Source organism: Heteronotia binoei, chromosome 21 (assembly GCF_032191835.1).
Source record: "Heteronotia binoei isolate CCM8104 ecotype False Entrance Well chromosome 21, APGP_CSIRO_Hbin_v1, whole genome shotgun sequence".
Taxonomy (NCBI): Eukaryota; Metazoa; Chordata; class Lepidosauria; order Squamata; family Gekkonidae; genus Heteronotia; species Heteronotia binoei.
The window spans coordinates 167,785,377-167,808,401 of record NC_083243.1 but is presented as its reverse complement, the minus strand read 5'-3'; the positions used below and the strand labels follow the sequence as shown (position 1 = coordinate 167,808,401).

The 23,025-nt window shown below is 42.6% G+C and overlaps 2 protein-coding genes across 2 annotated transcripts in view; one reads left to right on the top strand and one right to left on the bottom strand.

Annotated features, from left to right (window-relative positions):
• Positions 1-19,885, bottom strand: part of CPSF7 (cleavage and polyadenylation specific factor 7) — a 27,447-nt gene extending 7,562 nt beyond the window's left edge. Inside the window, exons 1-5 of the mRNA XM_060262272.1 lie at positions 19,842-19,885; positions 19,325-19,422; positions 4,560-4,778; positions 3,702-3,805; positions 2,038-2,183 (exon numbers count right to left, since the gene is read on the bottom strand). Of these exons, the coding sequence (XP_060118255.1) occupies positions 2,038-2,183; positions 3,702-3,805; positions 4,560-4,778; positions 19,325-19,378 (523 nt within the window). The 5' untranslated portion in view covers positions 19,379-19,422; positions 19,842-19,885. The remainder of the gene's footprint in view (positions 1-2,037; positions 2,184-3,701; positions 3,806-4,559; positions 4,779-19,324; positions 19,423-19,841) is intronic.
• Positions 19,854-23,025, top strand: SDHAF2 (succinate dehydrogenase complex assembly factor 2). Its single transcript, XM_060262273.1, has 4 exons — positions 19,854-20,126; positions 20,328-20,533; positions 20,692-20,801; positions 22,719-23,025. Exons 1-4 carry the CDS (start codon positions 20,106-20,108, stop codon positions 22,826-22,828), a joined length of 447 nt encoding a protein of 148 aa, XP_060118256.1. The 5' UTR covers positions 19,854-20,105; the 3' UTR covers positions 22,829-23,025.

The window sequence follows — 23,025 nt, the reverse complement described above, 5'->3', positions numbered from 1 at the left end:
TTTTAAACAATATTACTATACTGTGGCATCATACTGTTCAAATAATGCCATTAGAGTCAAATAGCAGCAGACAATGCACAGATAGTTAGGGATCCAATATGTACACTCTCTTTACAAATGCTACACTGAAAAGGGGGGGGGGGAGTAAGTATAACTTTCACAAGTACTCGGCAACAGAGAATAAAAGGCATTACAAGGGTATTTTATACTATCTACTGTTGCTTCATGGGCCAGCTGCTAGGTACTGATGAAATCATTGTGGCTTGAAAACATTTCACTTCTTTTCTTCCCAATGAGGCATTATGGTCCCCACAGAAATAATAAAACCATGCTGACCAAAGTACTGTACTTAGAGTCAACTTTATTCAACACAAACCACGATGGCAATCATATGGAAGGGCATTACAGGAAGTATTTACAAGTATTTACAATATCTGAGTAAAAGCCATTTTTTAAATCCAGGTTATTTAAAAAGTTGTGTGTCAGCTTAAGTTTACTAGGTGGGAATTTAATATACAATAAGCTCAAAGTCTAAAATGAGAAATTTGATACAAAGCTTTATTAAGAGCCTTATTCTAAAGAGAGTATGTCAAACAAAACTGAAACGTCACAGATTCCTGAAGAGAATGCAAAGACAACAGAACTTGGGAGCATGTTTTGCAATCTTGCACCTTACCTGGCATAATTCTGGACAAAAACTAAACTGCAAATATAGCTGGGACATGTATTTTTAAAAAAACATACATGATCACACAACTCAATGACACACAACAACATGGCAGCAGAAATCTGTTATACTGCTATCACTTAAGGACTGGTGACAGTAAATCAGGATAGTCTTAAAATGTAAATAGTTTACATTCATGTTGCAAAATAAATATGCTTCTAAATTATAGCAATACTTCAATTTGTGGTTACTGATGCGTAACCACTTTAGCTTGTCCCTGTAATGAACAGGAGATAATGGAACTTCATATTGTTACATGTGCGTTCTTTATCATACTGGTTTTTATTTTATTGCAAGCCATGTTGAGGGCAGGGAGAAGCAGAATAAAAAGATGATTACTAAAAACAACAAATTTGTATCTCTTAGGCCCTTTGGGCGAGGAATCACAAAGTGGTAGAAGTCATTTACGAAGGCCTTGTAAAAAATGGTGACGTGCCATGGTTACTGTCAGACGTTGCCATTCACCAGCGCGACCTCCTAGTGAAGACAAGATAAGCCCTTTAAGCAGTTTTTCACAGGGAAAAGCTTTATTCAGGGCAAACAGCAGCTCTGCTTCATCTCAGGATTCAGCAACTCTGGCTGATGATATCCCTACCACAGATAACATGAATGTTATGTTAGTCCAGTTAAAAAGAACATTACTTACAGCACCAATTTGCAGGTGTTACTTTAGAAGAACCTGGAGGCAGTAAAAGCATACTGAGGCCATAAAGCCAGAGATTTTAAAGTTAGCAGCAATTGTCACAAGGACACAGTGGTGGTGTGTGTTAGCAACACAGCCAAACTTGGTCAAAACAATAGATGCAATACTTCTATTACCTAATGACCACAGGATCTACAGTGGTGTCAGGTAATCAGTTTTCTTGTACACATGAGAAAGATGGTGCCACAACAGCATAATACTCCATCGGTAATCGACACAAAGAATTAAACAAAAGCAATAGTGCCATTAAACAAGGGCCAAATAAATTTTTGAGAAGACCTATAGAGAAGCTATTAATAGATATGGAGGGTCTTAGCTATAACAGTCTGAAGAGCTTAAGCCCATTCATTTTGGAGAAGGAGAAGCAAGAAACTATGAGGAATCTTCATATTATATGAGAACCTAAAAAAGGGATCATAAAGACTAGTCAGGCTCTACTCAGACACAGCAGCAATATAATAGGAAAAATAAACAGACACTCCTCAGTGTTCACAGGTACAGAACTTCAGCTTAAAGTATTTGTCTGGTAATACTAGGATCTGCAGAAATTCCCCTCTCCCTACCCCACCCCCATTCTCCCATCTCCTCAAACCCTTAGCTAACTTACGTTTTCGAGCCTGTGCTTCAAACTGTGCAAGGTTCTGCCGGGTGGCCAACTTCACCTCCACTTTATCTCCATTGAGTATTTTTCCTGGTAGCAGCTCAAGAAGTTTGTGGACTGAGTTTTCAGAGGCAACCACAACTTCTGCATACCTGTATAGACAACCAAATGATAATCAACTGAAGAACGTAAAGGAATATCTGGTAATGAATAGCACCTAAACAATATTTCAGGGGGAAAATGGTGATGCAGTCCTTGTACTTTGTATTTTCTCCGAACTCACTAAGCCAGGGGCATTGAACTCATTTCTTATGAGGGTTGGATGACATAAATGACACCATGTTGGGCTGGACCATGTGTGTCACTCATAAAATGTAATGCCAGGTATGCGGCACTCAGAGGCATGCGATGGGGGAAAGATCTTTGTCCTCCTCCTGCAGCCAGCAGGAGGAAAGAAGCCCAGCCAGTCTGTGCCTTTTGGACTTCTCGGGCACTCCAAGAGGCATGCAGGAGGAGAGATTTTCATCATCCTTCTGCAGCCTGTCCAGGATTCAGCAACTCTGGCTGCAAAAGGAAGACGGAAGCCCAGCCACCCTGCATCTCCTGGGTGCTCCAACAGGTGCAGGGCGGGGGGAAGGCAGCAGAAGGAGGACAGAAGCCCAAGCCATCCTGCCCTCTTGGGTACTCCCCAGAGGCATGCACAGGGGGGTGGGGAGATCATCCTCCCTCTGCAGCCAGCCCACGCTAGAGTCATCTAGTCCATCCCATGCTAGGGTCATCTAGTCCAACCCCCTGCACAATGCAGGAAACTCACAAATACCTCCCCCCCCGCACATATATCCCCAGTGACTCCTGCTCCATGCCCAAAAAAGGGCACCAAAACAAAAAACCCAACCCCCCCAGGATCTCTGGCAAACAGGCCTGGAGAAAAATTGCTCACTGACCCCAAAGTATCAATCAGAATTTCCCTGAGTGTGTTAGAAAGGGCTGCCCTCCTTTTCTCATGATCTGCCTGTTGGATAGCTATCTAGCCTCTGCTTAAAAACCTCCAAGGAAGAAGAGCCCACCACTTCCCAAGAAAGTCTGTTCCACTGAGAAACTGCTCTATCAGAAGTTCTTCCTAATGTTTAGCCAGAAACTCTTCTGATTTAATTTCAACCCGTTGGTTCTGGTCCGACCTTCTGGAGCAAGAGAAAGCAATTCTGCACCACCCCCTATATAATAGCCCTTCAAGTACTTGAAGATGGTAATCATGCCACCTCTCAGTCATCTCCTCTCCAAGCGAAACACACCCAGCTCCTTCAGTCTTTCCTCAAAGGACTTGTTCTCCAGACCTTTACCCACCTTCATTGCCCTCCTCTGGACACGTTCCAGCTTATCCATATCGTTCTTAAATTATGGTACGCAAAACTGAACACAATTCTCTAGATGAGGTCTAACTAGAGCAGAGTAAAGTGATACCATCACATCACGTGATCTGGACACTATACTTCTGTTGATACACCCCAAAATTGCATTTGCCTCTAAATGAATGCCAGTCACACTGCCAACTGCCTCCTGGCAATTTTAAAAGCATAGCCATGTGACACCCTATCAGCAAGCGCACTCTCTATTTCCACAATAATCGCTCAAAACTGGCCCCTTTCAAGAAGCGGCCTCACAGTACTCACCCTTTGGACTGACCATTGGCTCTATTCTCAGCAAACTTGAGTTCCACCACATCATAAACACCCACTGAACGGATTATTCGGGTCAACTGCTGGTCAGTTGTCCACTGCATATGAACAAGTGTAACAGTACAGTGTTATAACCTGAAGCCATTTGTACTGTTTCCCACCCCTACACATTAGTTATACAAGTAAAAGATCACCAAAGCTTTCCTCAAATTTCCTCATGTTCACCATTACAATCTAGTGAAAATGCATGATCTAACCTCCCATGGGGAGGAAGTAAAAAACCTAGCAAATATTTAATCTAGATCAGGGGTGGCCAAAGGTAGCTCTCCAGATGTTTTTTTGCCTACAACTCCCATCAGCCCCAGCCAGCATGGCCAATGGCTGTGGCTGATGGAAGTTGTAGGCAAAACACATCTGGAGAGCTACCGTTGGCCACCCCTGATCTAGATCATGCCACTGATCTACATTAAACAGAGATCTTTCTAAATGAATGCCAGATAAAGGAATAGAGAAAAGCAATTATTTCCCTCCACTCCACACAATCAAGAGTTCTTCAGGTTATACAAGGCAGCTACTGTGCATTATTATACTACCTCAGTCTAGAAGATCCAAGCCTATAATAGTATTAATGAAAGAATTTACCAATCCTGCATATCTTTATATCCGGCAGAACCTGTTGCAAATTGATGGGTCAATACTGAGCCATTATACAGGCATGGATCACTGCTCTACTAGTAACTGTGATTCTACATAAAGATCAAGTGGCGGTTAGAGCATCTTTATGCAGCAAGAACTTTCTGGACACAGTAAATTTGTTGTGTCCTTCCAGTCTTGAACAAAGAACACACTCACCCAGGAAAAGCTCCCCACATAAACAGCAGCTCTCTTATTACGCAGTCCACTGTAGGTGTACAGGATAGCAGGCGATTTGCTGTTCGGCTTGGGAGACTGCTCTTGGCGGCTTTCAGCTGGTGGCTCAGAACTGCTAGTACAACTTTCAGAAGGCTGAGAACTGGCAGCTAACACATCATCATACAGATCCATCTGGTCAGCATTACTAAACTCAGAGTCCTAAAAGACAGAAAACACCACTGAGAATATGAAGGGTCAATGCTTTAGCAGCTGGATTTTATGGTTTCCCCATGGATCCAACTGGAATGCATGCAATCAAACACTCCTTTTTACAATGTCTAAAAACAAACAGGCCCTTCAGCTAAAAAAGGTTATGGTTTGGAGTCAACACTTGGTTTTTGCCAGCAGAAGGGCATATCCACTGCCAGGGTGGGGTGGTTTCCAATTCCCCCTTTCCACTGCAGATTCCACATTATGTCAAGTACTACTTTGGGTGAGAGGTCCTCCAACTCTCAAGACAGAATTTGTGGGGCAAGGATGATAAACTGTGGTGGGACAAGCTGTGGTGGGGAAAACACGAAAATTCCACTCAGCAAGCACATCCCACTCTGGATTCAACGAAAGACCTTATTCGTACTTGAGACGAAGAGTGAACCCAGTATTGAACATGAGCCAATCAATACAGCCCCAAGCAGCACAGATCTCTCCCTTGGCATAAAGGTAGAATGACTGTTTCACTGTTGTTGCTGTGCAAGGATGTTTGCTTCTGGTCTTCTGGTGGGGAAGGGTTGTGCCCCCCTTCTGCTGCCATAATACTGTATGCCTTCCTGACACTTGTCTCCCTTCATATTTTTCTCAGACACAGAATTGGGGATAATTCAGTCAGGTCGGGTCCATGAACTGAACTATACCTCAAGATACATTCAGCAGAAAGATTAACAAAATACAGTATATCAGGAGTGGCCAAAGGTAGTTCTCCAGATGTTTTTTGCCTACAACTCCCATCAGCCCCAGCCAGCTACCATTGGCCACCCCTGCAGTATATAAACTAACTCCCGGTGACAACACAGACCAAAGAATCCTAATGTCCTTGATTTTCTCTCACAAATGTCTGAAAATGACACTTAATACTGAGCAGTTTCAAGTGCTGCTTGCCTGTTGATCTTTGGGTAGAACAGTAAATTGAGCTGCTAACTATAAGCACTGGGACATCTTAGTTGCATCACACTTTAAGAAAAAGTTTGTATCAAGCCTCAGCACCAAACACCAAGGAGGCTGGCCTCTGCTATGTTTTTCTTCAAGCACTTATCAAAAACAGCCAGAAAGTATGAATTTATTCTCATGCTGCATTAAAAAAAAACTAAGAAATGATGTACTATATAAGGTTCATAAATAAAGCAAGAGTGAAACAACAAATTGATAGCAGGAAGTCCAAAACGGCACAGTTCTCCTGTCCTGGCTTAGTTTACATTTACAGATACCTGCACATAAAGCTTATTATGCTTAGGGCTCCACAAATGTCAGGCCTTGATAGTGCTGACAAATATCCTCAGTGAAAGTACAACGTGCATTTGTCATCTGACCCCAGAATTTTTTTTGTTATGACATAAAATAAATGTGGATCAAGTTTTTATTATTACTTGTTCATTCTTTAACTTTACACCATTCAGAGTGTTGATGAACATTTATTACACAGTTGATTTCTATGCTGGCCACAAAATTCAATTAAATGGAGCTTTTAAATAATGAATGCATCTGGCATCTACATTTTTAGGCTGGCTCCTAGAGTCAAGGAAAAATTGTCAACACTTGGCCTCATTACCCAAAGCGGTTTACTACAGAGAATTAAAACAAGGCATAACGTGTATCAAGAATAAAACCAGTAAAACACAGAATTGAACACTAATCACAATATTGGCATTACCCCCCCCCCCTTCTAATGGCCTCTATGACACCTTGATTTTGCATAGGTTTCTAAAAGCCTAGGAAAGCATACATATAAGCGACTTCAGAAAAGCTGTTTCACCATACGTGGACAGCCTCAGTAAAAGTGCAGGACTGGGCAGTGGCTGTTCTCAACTGTCTACACAAGAGAAACAAAAGTGGTAAGCAAAAGAGAATGATTATTGCCTGGTTAGTGTTAGGGAATGATGTCTTTATCACCTTTAATTTTATAGACACTCCTTGAGGTTTACCCAATCACAAGACTTACCAATGCTTCTCACAACAAATGTTGTTCCCAGCAGCTAAATTCATGAGACTAAAATCCCGCTCACGGTGTTTCTTAAACATATGATAGCTTTTATTTCTACATGTACCCAAATAGTGAAGGAATAAACAATTTCCAGTTCTCAGGTTATACAGTTTATAAGCTGTATCTCCTATTATCTTCCAGAATCTAAGTCCTCTAAGCATAGCAGATTCTAAGTTCCCAAAAGCATTAGAAATTCTAAGTTCTCTTAAAAGATATCTAAAAGAGATCTCTAAAAAAGAAATGGCTAGCACCCCAGAGAGCCTTCAGCTCTCTGACATGGCAGCGAAGAATGCGTGAAAATCAACCTTTATATACTATTAGAACTTGTGAATCCATTACTATCAAAGACTTTCTAACTATAAACACTTTGCATATAAGGTCGTTATTCTGACATATCACTCAACAACTATGGCCTTTGGCTGTACTATTGTGGGAGCTACAATCCTCTATTTTATGTATTATGTTTATGAGATATTTTATGTTTGTTGTGTTTAATTGGATGTTTTATTTATTGTTATTGCAATGTTTTAATGTTGTAAGCCGCCCTGAGCCCGCTTTGTGGGATAGGGTGGGGTATAAATCACAAATTAAATTAAACTTGAGAACAGAAGCACTTAAGTGTTGGATAATTTCCAGTACCCTTTAATGCCATCTGAATTAACTGATAATGCCCAGAGAGAAAATCTTGATAAACTTAATTTTCCAGCTCTAGTTCATCTAAACAATATTCATGCCAATGGTGCTCTTTTCTGACCCTCCCATCTAAATGGCCTTATCCTACCTTTAATGCCCTAACTTACACTCCCCAGGCAGCTGTGTCCTGCAAAGCATCCTGGGGCTTGTAGTCAATGGAAAGGAAAGGTCCCCTGTGCAAGCACCAGTCGTTTCCAACTCTGGGGTGACGTTGATTTCACAATGTTTTCATGGCAGACTTTTAGCATAGACTTTTTTCCTCATTCTTCCCTCATCCTCCACTTCCAGCACATTTAATATAACCTTTCAAAATTTCGCCAGGAGCAACTGTGATCAGTTGTCTCCTGCCCCTGGAAGAGCCTGCAGGACACCACGGCAGCTACCTTAATTTAGGAAGCTGATGTAGCATACAAGCTAGGGGAGTAAGGGGGGTCTTGGCAATCCTCAGTTGAAATCTTGGCTCTACTATGAACTCACAAGTTGGTTTCAAGGAAGTTCAACCTTACGGAAGTCTTAAGGATTACAGAAAGGTAATATGTGTCTGAAATACTTACTCTATACAAGGAAAGGAAGGAAAGGTCCCATGTGTAAGCACCAGTCGTTTCCAACTCTGGGGTGACGTTGCTTTCACGGCAGACTTTTTACGGGGTGGTTTGCCATTGCCTTCCCCAGTCATCTACACTTCCCCCCCAGCAAGCTGGGTACTCATTTTACTGACCTCAGAAGGATGGAAGGCTGAGTTAACCTCGAGTTGGCTACCTGAAAACCCAGCTTCCACTGGGGATCGAACTCAGGTCATGAGCAGAGCTTAGGACTGCAGTACTATAGCTTTAACACTCTACGCCATGGGGCTCTTTGTAGTCAATGAGTGCTTCATAAAGTGAGTGGGTGTTTCATAAATTTCATAATTTTTTTTCCCGCCACAGTCAGATGCACAGAAGCAAATGCTGATTGGTGTGTGTATACGACTTAACACATGAAATGTTCCTGAATATTCAAATCTGTTAAAATTGCTTGCTACAGAAATTCATGCAAGGTAAAATCGAACATACTAACTCTGGCATCAATAAAATTGTGAATTCCACTTTTTACCTTACAGTATCATCATTATGTTAGAATACTGGTGTACAGTAAATAATGCCGCCAAATCTAAATCAATTAACCAAGTCACAATTAGTATGTGTTGCTTTCAGTTCAACTTCAGCATGACTAAATTAAGTGAGATCAAGAGCAATGCACTGGGATGTTTCTCACAGCCATCAGAAGACCTTAAAAGATCCAGTGAGAAAAATGTTACTAATGTGCCTGATTATCTAACAAGAGCAAGAGGCTGCAATGAAGGATTTTACTACCTTCCTCTTGACAAAATGCCATGAAAGGCTACAGTAAGGAACGGAAACCAGTTTCCGTTTGCGCCACAAAAGCGCCGGGACTTTCCGGCTCTTCTGGGTGCTCCGCGGCAATTAGTGCGAAATCCGTGCAGATCCTGCGCGGTGAAGAGGGTCGTCGCTGCTGATTAAGGTGAGTGCGAAAACGACCGATGCAACTTACAAACTGCAATACTAATAATACTGTATATCAGATAATGATTGATAGGTAGAGATGCAAAATTCCAAGAAATCTGGGAAGCTTTGTGAAAATAGTTGCCTTTTTTCGGAAACAAACAGAAATTTTGGAAAAATCTGAAATATATCAAATATACTGTCCTATGAAACCACAACTTTTTGGCTGAATAACAAGAAATGCATAATTTGTGACAGCAAATAAAATTGCACTATTTGATATTTATGTAATTTATATGCCTTCATTTTCTATTAAAAATGGAAGTATGTCGAGTTCTTAAAAAAGAGATCCTAAACTGCTGCCTGGCTACTGCAGTTAACTGACCAAGACTAAACAAATTGAAACTAAATCTTGAAAAGACAGGAGTAATGCTGGTTGGGAAGGTGGAGTTCTTGAAGGACATTGCACTCCCCACTTTTGGAGTTCCATTAACCCTTGCTGATTTAGTTAAAAGCCTTAGGGTTATACTGGATCCAACATTATTTCTGGAGAAGCAAGTTACTACAGCTTCTAAAAATGCTTTCTTCCAACTGAGTCTAGCCCATAAGATGGCTCTTTACTATGATACAGCTGGTTTGGGCACCTGGACCTATACCACAGTAAGAGACACTAGCCTACTGTAATGCACTGTACACTGGTCTCCCTTAAAATCAACTCTGAAACTCCAGTTGGTGCAGATTATTATTAGGTTGACTACTATTGGGAGCTCGACAAAGCAGATATATTACTCCCATTCAGCAACAATGCCCAACTGGTGCCCATTAGTTACCAGGCTCAATTCAAAGTGATTGATACATACTGATGTAATGCTGGCCCTGATGAGAGGATTTTACTCTTAGGACCTAAACTAGAAGGTGCATGTTTGCAATATTGCTATTTGTTATATACCGTATTTGCCGGCGTATAAGACGACTGGGCGTATAAGACGACACCCCCCCCCCCCCACTTAGAGGCATGTTTTTCAGGGCAAAAAAGTCATCTTATACGTCGGCAAATACAGTATGTAATTACTGCTTACCTAAGGCCAGATACATTTGTGGCCTTCTAAAAATTGTGCCATTCATTTCCATATTGGAACAATATATGTGGCTAATAAAAACGTGTACTTTTCTCTATTGTTTTTAACCTTTGGACCCTTAGTATTTTAAACTTCCTTTGGAGGTTTTCACTTGGTTGGTTTAGTTTCTCTTCCCCTCTGCGTAGTTTTATTTATTAAAACATTTACATTCTTTCTCCTTGGTTCAAAGCTATCACATACACAGCTCTTCACGCTGTCAATCCCTCAATATCTGTGGGACTGTTTCTCCCCTATGGTCTGCCGTGATAGCTTCACTCACCTGACCAGGGCCTTCACAGGTATGAACCTGCAAATGGACAAAATCAACAACTGTGCAAGTAAGTGCTTTATCTGTTGCTGCCCTCTGCCCCCCGCAAATGAAATGATCTGCTTTAGGTCAGGAAGGCTCCCACTCTCCCGGCTTCCTGCAAAATTGAACTATTCAAGAGGATTTTTCTACAAATATTATGGGGTAGCACTGAATGAAAAAGATGATAAAGTTAGTTGGATAACTGATATGGGACGGAGGTCTACACTAGGCATGGGATGTGAAAATGGTGGTTCAACTGATTGCCAGAACTGGAGGGCTGTCTCATTTCATGATACGTATGGCTGCACGACACAGTTCATGGTCTGTTGTTTCATTGGCTTGGAAAGTGTAAAACTCACCAGGAGTCTTCAGCAGGCTCTCCTTCACACACCTTCCAAGTTTGGCAAAAATTGGATTTGGAATGTTTGAGCTATAGCCCCCCCAAAGCAGGTACCCCCAGGAAAGCTCAGCTCTCACAATGAAAACTAACTCTTCTTTGTGCTGCAGTGCCAAATGAAAGCAGCGGAATCAAGGTATCTTCTTCCATAGTGCAGAATGGTAGCTCTGTGATTAGCTCCCAGAGCTGCCAATCAAGCTATGGCTGTTTTTAGGGCTTCCAGAAGCCCACCCCCAGCATTGCCTAGGAATTGACTGAATCAACACCAGGCTGTCTGCAAAAATGAACCGCAAATATAAACCTAATGAAGCACCAAAAAAAAAAAAAGCGGGGTTCATTTTCCAGTTCAACCATGGTGCAAGCAAATGAGCCAGTTTAAAACAAACCACAAATCAGCCTGATTAATGCACGAATTGTGATTCATGGTTTGGTTCATGCCCATGTCTAATCTACACTACTATGTATAGCTGGGTAACACGGATACTACTAAGCAATGTCTGCATCACTTGATATGTCATATTAATACTTGTGCTTTGCCTGAATTCTATTTTTTTTTTAGATTTCTGGTTGGTTGTAGACTTCTACAGTCCAAATCCTATCACAATGTGTGCTGAATTGGTTGCACTGGCTCACTCTGTGTAATGTGCCTTGAGTCCCAGTGAGAAAGGCGAACCATAAATAATGTAAATAAAACAAAGCAGTAGACAAGTTCCACCTTTAAGACCTACTACGTCTTATTCAGAATGTAAGCTTTCGTATGCTCAAAATTGGAAAGCTTCCAATTTTGTCATCAGACAAAATTGGAATGGCAAGCAGCAGTTCTTAATATAAGTGAGCACTGAGTTGGTATGTAGAATCATGGGAATATTTTTAGAAGAATTGCAGATTTATACCCCGCTCTCCTCCCTGAATCAGAGACTCAGAGCGGCTTACAATCTCCTGTCTTCTCCCCCCACAACAGACACCCTTTGAGGTGGGTGGAGCTGAGAGGGCTCTCATAGCAGCTGTCCCTTTCAAGGACAGCTCCTGCAATAGCTATGGCTAACCCAAGGCCATTCCAGCAGGTGCAAGTGGAGGAGTGGAGAATCAAACAGATTAAAAGAATTACAAATTGGGGTCTTTGTTTGTTAGTTAATGTTGTTAACTGGGCTGAAAAAACACTGGAGGGTGATAAAAAAGCAGACTGATGTCGTAGGTGTGAAGTGCCATAAATCTGGGTAACATTCTGGCTTTGTTAGTTTTGGGTTTAAATAGAGGGCATAGTTACCCAAGAGGTTATAACATCATTATAGCTTGCCATTTTTTCAGCCCAGTTAACAACATTAACTAACAAACACAGACCCCAATCTGTGATTCTTTTAATCTGCTAAAAACATTCCCATGATTCTACATACCAACTCAGTGCCCACTTATATTAAGAACTGCTGCTTGCCATTCCAATTTTGTCTGATGAAGTCTGCTTAGAGCATACGAAAGCTTACATTCTGAATAAGACTTAGTTGGTCTTAAAGGTGCACCTCGTCTACTGCTTTGTTCTATTGCTTTAGACCAACACGGCTGCCCACTTGGATCTATCTAATGTAAATAAACAAACTGCTGCACCCTAGGCTACCACAGCATTACAGTAATTTTATTTTTGCCATCTTAGAAGTAGGGGGGGAAATGTTGGTGATAGAAAGCAAATTCTGTAGTAAACAAATTTGGGCCAAAACACCCTCACCCATCACACTAGTCAGAACTTCAAGTGTATTTGAATATCAAATTAAGCTTCATAAAACTAAAAACAATGAACTGCTTAACAATGTATTGTTATTAAAAACATAGCATATTAATGTTGTCAAAATTATTTAAATTCAAAGACACTGAAAATGTTGTGCATTTCTACAATATACAGAGGAATTATCTAATACTGTAACATATTACACATTTTGAGTAAAACATTTCCTTGCATTTCACTCATTTTTTTAAAAAAAAAACAGGAGTTCTTTCTTCCCAATTTTCTCCCAAATATCCTACTTTTAAAATCAGAATGAAAAAGTCACATTTTTATACTACAAATTTGGAGCCCGTGAAATGCTTTCTAGAAAAAAACCTTTCCTCATGAGAAAACTTTTTCCCAGTGCTCCCCTAAATTTGTTTTTCCACTAAAAAAATGGAGGAAACAAATTTTCCCCAAATATTTGTTTTTTCTCCTAGCTTCCTTTTACATTTTGATTTGCAACACTTAAACACACTTTAGCAAGATATATAATTTGTAGGCAACAATATGCATTACAAGGCAATAAACAAAACAAACCATAACAATATGGGACTATCATATTAGCCCCCAGCAGCAAAAAGTACAACCACACATACACTAATGGAAGAGAAAACACTGCTCTCCAAATGTGGCATATTCCATTACAACATCCACACTTAACTATAAAATAACCACCACTTTTGTATAGAGTAAGAGCCCCGTGGCATAGAGTGGTAAAGCTGCAGTACTGCAGTCCTAAGCTCTGCTCACGATCTGAGTTCGATCCCCGGTGGTAGCTGGGTTTTCAGATAGCCGGCTCAAGGTTGACTCAGCCTTCCATCCTTCCGAGTTTGGTAAAATGAGTACCCAGCTTGCTGGGGGTGGGGGGGAGTGTAGATAACTGGGGAAGGCAATGGCAAACCACCCCGTAAAAAGTCTGCCGTGAAAGCAACGTCACCCCAGAGTTGGAAACGACTGGTGCTTACACATGGGACCTTTCCTTCCTTTCCTTGTATAGAGTAAGTATTTCAGACACATATTACCTTTCTGTAATCCTTAAGACTTCCGTAAGGTTGGACTTCCTTGAAACCAACTAGTGAGTTCATAGCAGAGCCAAGATTTCAACTGAGGATTGCCAAGACCCCCCTTACTCCCCTAGCTTGTATGCTACATAAGCTTCCTAAATTAAGGTAGCTGCCGTGGTGTCCTGCAGGCTCTTGCAGGGGCAGGAGACAACTGATCACAGTTGCTCCTGGCGAAATTTTGAAAGATTATATTAAACGTGCTGGAAGTGGAGGATGAGGGAAGAATGAGGAAAAAAGTCTATGCTATTTGACTAACTTATTAAAACTCTTGATTTTATTTCCATCTGTAAATTTTAAACCATACAAAAGGTCTGGCATCTGCACCTCCTGTCAAGTATTTTCTCATACATTCAGCTATAGCATCAGCAAGTATACAGGCATACAGATTTCAAACACCAATTTAGTATTGGTTATTATCTTAGAGCAGGGTTGTCAAACGTATGGCCCACAGGCCAGAAGTGGTCGGCCAAGGCCCTTGATCCTGCCGATAGGTAGAGCAGCTCTCCGCACTCCCCCTTCCACAATTCCAGCCAGCTGTGCTATCAGCGGGAACTTTGCAGAGCTAAGATAAATTGCTTCTCCCATTCTGTCCTTCTTCCTGAACTGGAGGTTGCCTCCTGTGATCAATGGCTCTGATCTTTTCTCATTGGCTATTATTAGCTGCTTTCTCTCATAACCCTTCTGGCTGGGATGTGTGTTTCTCCAGAGGAACTGATATCTGTGTTCCCGAGTTCCACCTGGAGGCTGGCATCCCTGAGTAAGTACTTGGACAAGGACAGTAAAGAGAGAACCGAGGTGGCAAAAAGTTGGGGCGGCAGGGAGAGAATTGAGTGCATGGCCTATTGCTGCACGGTGTCATGGGTGCTGGGGACCCTGCAGAGGAAGACGAGTCTGCCAAGGAAACTGTACCCCTGCCACCTGCACCAGTGCCCCTGCCTCCTGCTGAAGAAGATCCCAGCCCCCCTGCCTCGCCCTCTCGGGTGGCTCGTGTGCGTGACCGCCTCCGTCAGGACCTCAGGGATCGGAGGAGGGCGGCACGCTCACAAGCAAGACGCTCCCTGAGTCCTGAGTTTTGAGAGGATTCTGGCCCTCCTAAGAGCAAGGATGCTTGAGTTGTAACAGGATCCTGGCTGCCTCCCAGAGCCAGCAATTAGCCCAAATGGGCAACAGCCAGCAGAGGGCTATATAGCTGTGGGCTTTGGAAGGAGGCTTTATGGAAGCAACTAGTCATCTCCCTGACGTTCTAGCATCCACTCCGGCATGACTTTGGTTCCTGACTCCCTGACTTTGGCTTTTGACTTCTGGACTCCCTGACTTCGGCTTCTGGACCTCGGACCTGCGATACTTGCACAGCGATTTGGATTTGGCACCTCGGACACTCCTGCTTGCTGGCTACAGACCTCGGACTGCCTCTGGACTTTGCCTGACCCGGCCCCAGCCGTGACACACGGGCTGCCACAGTGCTTGCTGGACTCCCTCCAGTCAGGGCAGGACACAGCCTTCTGTGTAAAGGAGCACTTGGGAGCTGGGCAGCATGAGAAAGTGCAGGTTTGGCCTCAAAGAACTGGGCAAACTGGTCAGAGCTACTGCAGGGGAAGATGTTTGTTATCTGAGTCCAGTGACACCTTTAAGATACCTGATGAAGTGTGCTTGCACACAAATGGTTACTATCCAGTATGAGGATTTTCAAGGAGCACAGAAGGGAAGAGGAAAGCAGCAAGAGCCTTCAGCAGCACCCATCACATCACGAGAACACCACTCCATAGCCACAATGCCATCCAAGCTAGTAGCCACCTCATAAGCACCTAGCATGAGTCAGTACGGCTTACTGCAGACTCTAATCTGGAGAACCAGGTTTGATTCCTCACTTCTCCACATGAAGCCTGCCGGGTGACCATGGGCCAACCACAGTTCTCTTCTCTCAGCCCCACCTACTTCACGAGGTGCCTACCGTGGGGAGAGGAAGGAAAGACTATTGCAAGCTCCTCTGAGACTCCTCAAGGTAGAGAAAAGCAGAGCATAAAAACCAAGTCTTCTACTTTGCCTGGCAACAAAGTGCGTGACACATCCAAACACAAGACAGGGCTCTGTACACAAAAACTGTGCATATATGGCATCCACTGTGCAGACTTCTTAGCACAAGAAAACCTTGCTACCAGACTACATGGACACAAGGATTAGCTGTATAGCTGCCATCACCTGTGGTAGTATATTTCACTAAGTGAGTGACGGGACAGCCAAGGAACATGGAAGATGGGCAGATCACAAATATGGCAAATAAGCAAGAAAATAACAAAATACACACATCAGAATGTGCAGTATAAGTCCATGAAAGAAAGTAAAACAATAAAAAGAATCAAGAAATCACTGGGCAAAAGGGAAGTTGGGGAATAACAGTCCAAGGACACAAAGCATCAAAACTGTGCACTTAACATTCCCACCAGTGCGCATGTATTTTCGGGCACTCTATAGACAGTCTGTCCAAATTCAACTCTGAAGCTACATTTGGGCCAGAAGAATAAGTATCCTCCCATGTACGTTCATTAATCAAGGACTTATCATGAAGAATAAAACAATGATACCAACCCACTATTTGACTAGGCATGAACAGCTTTCCTCATGCCTGGAGGAAGTATTAATATTCACTGTGGGGTGTAGGTCTATATCAGGGGTGGCAAACTTATTTAATGTAAGAGCAACACAGAATAAATGTCAGATGTTTGAGAGCCTCAAGAAATGAATAAATATTACACACACATTGTTATTAAAACTCTTGATACTTTGCACAGAAAAATAAAATATATACATATGCACTTTACAAAATGACCATGTTAGGAGACTAAAAAACCACACAAAAAAAGCTGGGAATAACAATCCCAGTAAGACCAGCATAGCAAAAGGTTAGGGAATTCTTTTTTGGTACCAGTGGGAGAAGGAAACACACATATACCATATTAACCACTGACCACGATTTGCATAATTATGCTTCTCTCTTTGCCTTGTCACCAAGGTTAGCAGATCGGCTCCTACAAGAGCTCTGAAATTAAGGGGGGAACTCTGTGCGACCCTCTTTAATGTCATCCCTCCTTCCAGTGGTTCCCTCAGCTCTTTTGCCCTCTTTTCCCTCTCTAGGTCTCCAGGCATGCTCCGGGAAGAAGAGAATAGTTTGCAAGCCTCACACATGACAGAAATAGTTGCCTACCTATGGGTCAGCACTCAGAGGCTGACTGAGGTCTCGATGCTAAGCATGCTTACTTGAGAGTAAGCCTGCATTAAGTTCCTCCTCAACATCCAGGAACTGCGCAATATATGTGAAAGAGCCACATGTGGCTCCCAAACCACAGTTTGGCCACCCCTGGTCTATATCCTGGATGCGGAATGTGTTACATGGTGGTAGTGCATTAACTATACAAGTACCTGTGTTCTCCCATAGGACAAACAGCAGCTTGGGGTATGGCTTCCATCAGGAACAATGTGTACATGTGTTAATAAAACAAAAGTCCAGTGGCACCTTAAAGACTAACATTTATTTCAATATGAACTTTCATAAGTCACAGCTCATTACTTTGGTTTTATTTTGTTATGACAATCATGTTGCAATCATGGTTAGGAATCCCCACCAAATAGTTGCTATTAAAAATTAACAAAAGTGAGAGGCCCATTCACTGATCTCATACTTCTATGTAAGTCATAAGATAGGGTTCAACAAATCCCTGAGGCAGAAATTAACTGATAGGGCACTGGTTTGGTTACTCTGGATAAAATGGTCAGGATAAACCTGGCTAGCAAAGGTAGGCCAGCCTACTGATATAAGGAGCAGTTTTGCAACCCAAACAATAGATCTACAAATTATAGCCAAATACTGATTACTCTGACAGACAAAAGGTCTCAAATGTCAGACAGAAGTCTTTCTACACCCTATTACTCTGGAAAATGTAATCATTAATACCAAGAACCATGCATGATACTCTACCACTAAATACAATGTTAGCTACTATGGGTCTGCGATTACTGAACAATTCTATAGAATACATATTTAGTTCCGACCTCATTCCCTACTGAGTTCTTTTCTACTATAGCCTACACAATATCTAAAACAGTATCTGTACATGCTTAGAAGAATTGAGCTGTGGATAGGTTTGGTGCTAAGAGAACTGACAACATGTACCTCCAAAAGGGTGTTGCCAATACAACATTTTCTAAAGCATTACAATAGATGTTGCTTGTTTGTTCAATAGCGCTTCCCTTATTTCAGTAATCTAAACATGTATATGAGAAATATCCGGTATGGAAAGGAATTAGATTTAAGACAGGAGGACAATAATTTCCTGCAAGATTTGGATTCTCATCTTCACACTGCAGCACTTCTGTCTACTGCCCTAGGATACCATAGATGAATGCTAAAGAACAGATAAGGCTACTGTACATTATACCTATGCCACTCAACCAGTCACACTCTTAGAAAAAATATATCAATTGATATGAGCAATACAATCCCACTATTGAAGCAGTTTAACCAGTTCTTTTTTATAGTTATTGAGACCATGCCATGCTTCATTATCCATTTTTTAAAATCCCAAGCTAGCAAGTGTCATAACTGTTTTAAAAATTATTTTATTTAATAATTTTTAGTCGCTGCTCACCTGAAGGATCTCACAGCAACTTACATTAAAACCAATAAGGAAAAAAACCACATTAAATAACAAACATTAAATATTAACATTAAAATATTAAAATACATGATTATCACCATACCATAATTATAACATCCCAAACATGTGGTTACCCTCTAAAGGCACCTAAATAATTCAGCTTTCCATGCCCTGAAGAAACTAAGCAAGTCCAGCAGGACACAGGTATCAACTGAGAGAGTATCCTACGGTGTATCTGTACAACATATATGAAGAGTTACATGTGGCTCCTAAACCACAATTTGGCCACTCCTGGTCTATATCCTGGGTGAGGAATGTGTTACATAGTGGTAGTGCATTAACTATACAAGTACCTGTGTTCTAGGAGAACGGAGAGTATCCTACAGTGTAGGGGCCACAACTGAGAAGGTCCTTCCCCTGGTGACAGCAAGCCAAGCTATCCTAGGGATATGCACCTGCAAGAGGTAGTCTTGTAGGTATGAGGATTCCAGATTGTTGAGGGCTTTGAGCTTTCTTACTCTAATTTGCCCAGATTTTAAATCAATGCCAATTATATCCTTTAGTCCTTTTCTGCAGATTTATGTTATGTGTACCAATCAACAAATATAAAAAGCTTATTGCAGATGTCAACCACAACATGTATTGAGCACTATTCACTTCTACTTGATATAACACTTATTTTTGTAAAAATAAACCCACTATATGTGAGGTAATGTCACTTCACACTGGAGAGAAATAACTCAGCCCCAGACTTCAATACCCAACATGAATGGCTTGCCTCAGCCCCCTTGTGAATTCATGGCACAGGCGATGTTTGACATAGGATCCCAGGCTGCTCTCATAGATGCTACAGTAGTGGTACTCAACAGTCTTATTCTTAAGAATAAGCCCCCAGAGATTTCAGGATGGGGCCAAGCATTTTTATTCGGAAAGGGTTTTTATTCCTATCTGCATAAAAGTAACTTACGACCCCCACGCCCCCTTTTAGTGGCGGGTGCAATGTCCCTTCCTCTCACCTGATTGAACTCTTCGTCCGCGTAGATGTCTATGAGGTCCACTCCTTCAGACATATTTTCAGGAGCAATACTGAGAAAACCGGGGAGAAAGAGCCGTACTGTAAGACCAGAGTGAAAACAGAGAAGCTGGTTAGTGAGGCTATTTAAAAACCGCTGAGCGCTCAGGCCCATTCCCGCGCCGCTTGCCTGAAAACCCGTTACGGTGGGCCTCGACCGCAAGGCCGCCCCGCCCCCCTCATTCGGCGTGAATTTGAACACGGAGCCCCCGAAAGAAGCCAAAAGGAGGAGGGACTGCCAATTTGCTTTCTCTCCCCCCCACCCCGCGCCGCCGCCATACTTGCGTTTTCTCCCGCCCGCCTGGTCACCTCCTTCCCGCGCTGGAAACGAAGAGCACCACCCCTCCTCCCCTCATTCGTTCCCTCCAGCCATAAAATGTCAGCGCTTCCCCGGTACTACTCCAGCCTCGCTATACCGCGCAAGGCCCAGAATCCCAAACAGGCCCAAAACGCGCGCGAACCTCTCTCTCTCCGCCACAGCTAGCGCCTCCTTCCTTCGCCCCGCCCCTTCCTTCCTTGCGAGACACGCCCCTTCCGGGCTACAGTTGTTGGCCCGCTTTAAAAAAAAAACAACCAAAAACAACCTGTCAGAGGAAGTGGTACGCGTGCGCAAAAGAAGGACGGGCGTGAGGGAACTCCGGAACGTTTGTTGTTGCAGAGCTATCCCAAACCATAGAGATTAGCGTTGGAGGAGAGCCGCTTAGAATGGCCGCAGTTGAAGGAGAATGGCCGCGCTAATCGTTAGAGTGAGTGGAATGGCACGTGAAGGAGCATTTTACTGGGTGGGGGCATGGGGTGAGGGTCAGCTGCTGGGCATGCGGAAGAGTTGCTGGGGGAGGATGTCCCTGGGGCAGCTGGTGGAGGTCAGAGAGTCGGCGGTACTGGGCTGTGGATGACTCGGGCCTTGGCGTTTTGACGTGACCTCCTTGCCCTCCCCCCCCCCCCAGCGCGTCTTGTCTCGCCCTCTCTGCATTCTCCCCGTGGCAAGGCGCGGCTATCGTGGGGATTCACCGTCGGACTCTGGCCGCGACCTGCTGGAGATTCCGCTGCCGCCGTGGCAGTATAGGCCGCAAGAGCCCTTGGAGACTAAGCGCGCCAGATTGTTGTATGAGAGTCGCAAGAGGGGCATGCTGGAGAACTGTCTTCTGCTCAGGTGAGTTCGCCTCTTCCCCGTAGACAGGAATAGAGGCTTAGCGATATTTTTTAGGTTGATGTTGGCCTGTCTCGCGCTATTTCTGCTTCCCTTGTCCCTTTTTTGTTCTTGTTTCATGGGAAAAGCCAGTTCTGTGGTTTTATCGTTGTTTCTCTCAGTTTCTTTGCCAAAGAAAACCTGAACAGAATGAATGAACAACAGCTGGACTTTTATGATCGCCTGATTAACGAGCCTAGTAATGACTGGGATATCTACTATTGGGCAACAGGTAACACAAAGCGTCATCTTTTCAGGCCACCATTTCTAGACTTTCTTTTCTTTTCTTTTTTCTTTTCTTTTATTATTTGTAGGAATGGTTTATCTGGTGTGCAGCAATCCTATATGCATACTCCTGTGGACTCTTGTTTCGTATCTGTAAAAGTTATTGAAGTGTTTTTATGAGCAAGGGTGGGAGGAAACAATAAATATTTAAAGAGAGCAATCATGTCTCCCCACAACCTCGTCTTCTCCAAATTGAACATTCTAAAGTCCCTCAGCCTTTCCTCATAGGGTTTGGTATCCAGGCCCCGATCATCCTTGTTGCTCTCCTCTGTACCTGTTCCATTATGTCCCCATCCTTTTTGAAGTAAGGCCTTCAGAACTGCACACAGTAATCCAGGCACATCCTGACCAATGCAGTGTACAATAGGACTGTGATATCTTGTGATTTGGATGTTATGCCTCTGTTGATACATCCCAAGATCACATTAACTGTTTTTTTGTTGCTGCAGCATCCTGGGACATTACCACTTGCCTACCTTCCATAGGAAGGCAAGGTGGATTGCTGTTGTAAAACATTCTCTGAGTATTGAAATGTGTGCAACATGAGCCCTGGATTGATTGGGAGACATCGGGGTGCACCTCCCCATATGGGGCAAATTCTATGACTGGATTGGGAGAGGCTTCTTGCCAACAAAAGAAAAGAAGGATTAAAAGGCTGAAACATCTGTTAGGCTTTGTCCAAATATTAGGAGCTGGATTCCCCTGCTGGAAGCGCATGGCAGTCTAGATGTGCATTTGTTGCACAGATATCCAGGCAGGGATATCTGAGTTAATTGTGTTGTATTGTTAAATTCAGCTTAGTGTCACATTTCTGTTTTCATTAGATCAGTAGCCAGTAGGCACTGATAGCTATTTTCCATGTCTGTGCTCTAGCTTAATCTGTAGTAATAAAGTTTTTTTTCTCCTGTTTAAGAAAGCAGGCTGCTATCTAGCTGCTCCTCGTGCATGCCTTAGATCACTCATTCATGTGCTGAAGTAATTGAAAAACTCTGCCCTTTGTACTTGCTTGGAGTCAGCCTTCACCAGTATTTCTAAAATCACTTGGTAATGTGGAAGGCTGAATTTTTACTTGGGGTTGGTGGCACAATGAAAAGAAACATGCTTTACATGCACACAAGCATGCAACACACATGTAAGAACGTATAGACCCAGGTTGAGTTTATGACCTCAAGAACTTCATGGAAGAATTGCTACATGGAGGAGGGGGCTGGATTTCGGAAGGTCAAGGGGTGAATTTGCTCCTCCATCTTCCGCAAATGCAGCCTTGCTCCCGCTTATGCAACCATATATCCATGTGACTCTGATTACCCCAGGAATGATCCTTCCAGAGTCGGAAGGGGCTGCAGGAGTGGGGAGGTATATGGAGAAACATAGATGGTTAGATGCACAGCATTAGCCTTCACAGTGTCTCAGTGTGAATAAATCGTAAAATATGATGTGGTTACTTCGCAAATTGGTATGTTTTTCTAGGCCAAATAAGTGTATAACTAACGTAATGGTGCATTAAGGCTCCATTTGTATGCATACTTACTTGGAAGTCTGCTTCTTTGAAGTTAGCAGGACTTTCTCCTTCATCAGCATTCATAGAACTGGGCTGTGCAACTGCTGTATAAGTTACAATGATACGTGGTATGGTATGAGGTTATTAAGGAACTCAACAGTCCATAATTTTATATCATAAAAATTATTTTAATTAGCTAGATTTGGTAAAACAAGGCATTCTTTTTTGTTGCTGTTTGCTATCTAGGTATTAAAAAAATTATGCAAGTACACTGAGCTTTGGAAAATTTATTGGATTTGTACATGATCTTCAGACAATGGCAGCAGAGTTATTAATGCTATGCTTTTCTCTTTCTTCCCAAAGAAGCAAAGCCAGTTCCAGAAGTCTTTCAGAATGAAGTCATGGAGATGCTTAGGGAGTTCACCAAAAACAGGAACAGAGAGCAAAGGCTGCAACAGCCAGACTTGGAGTAACTGAAGCTCCACACTGATGTGGAACTTGTGTGGCATTCTTCTGATTATGGATGTGATTTGCAGAACCATAAATGTTGGCGTTTGTATCTCTCTGTAAATGTTTCATGCTGAATCCTAATCTTGTAAATTCTCCCATTGAAGAGTAGTCAATATAGACAATTTCCATCCCATAATAAAGAGGAGAATAATTGAGAAAA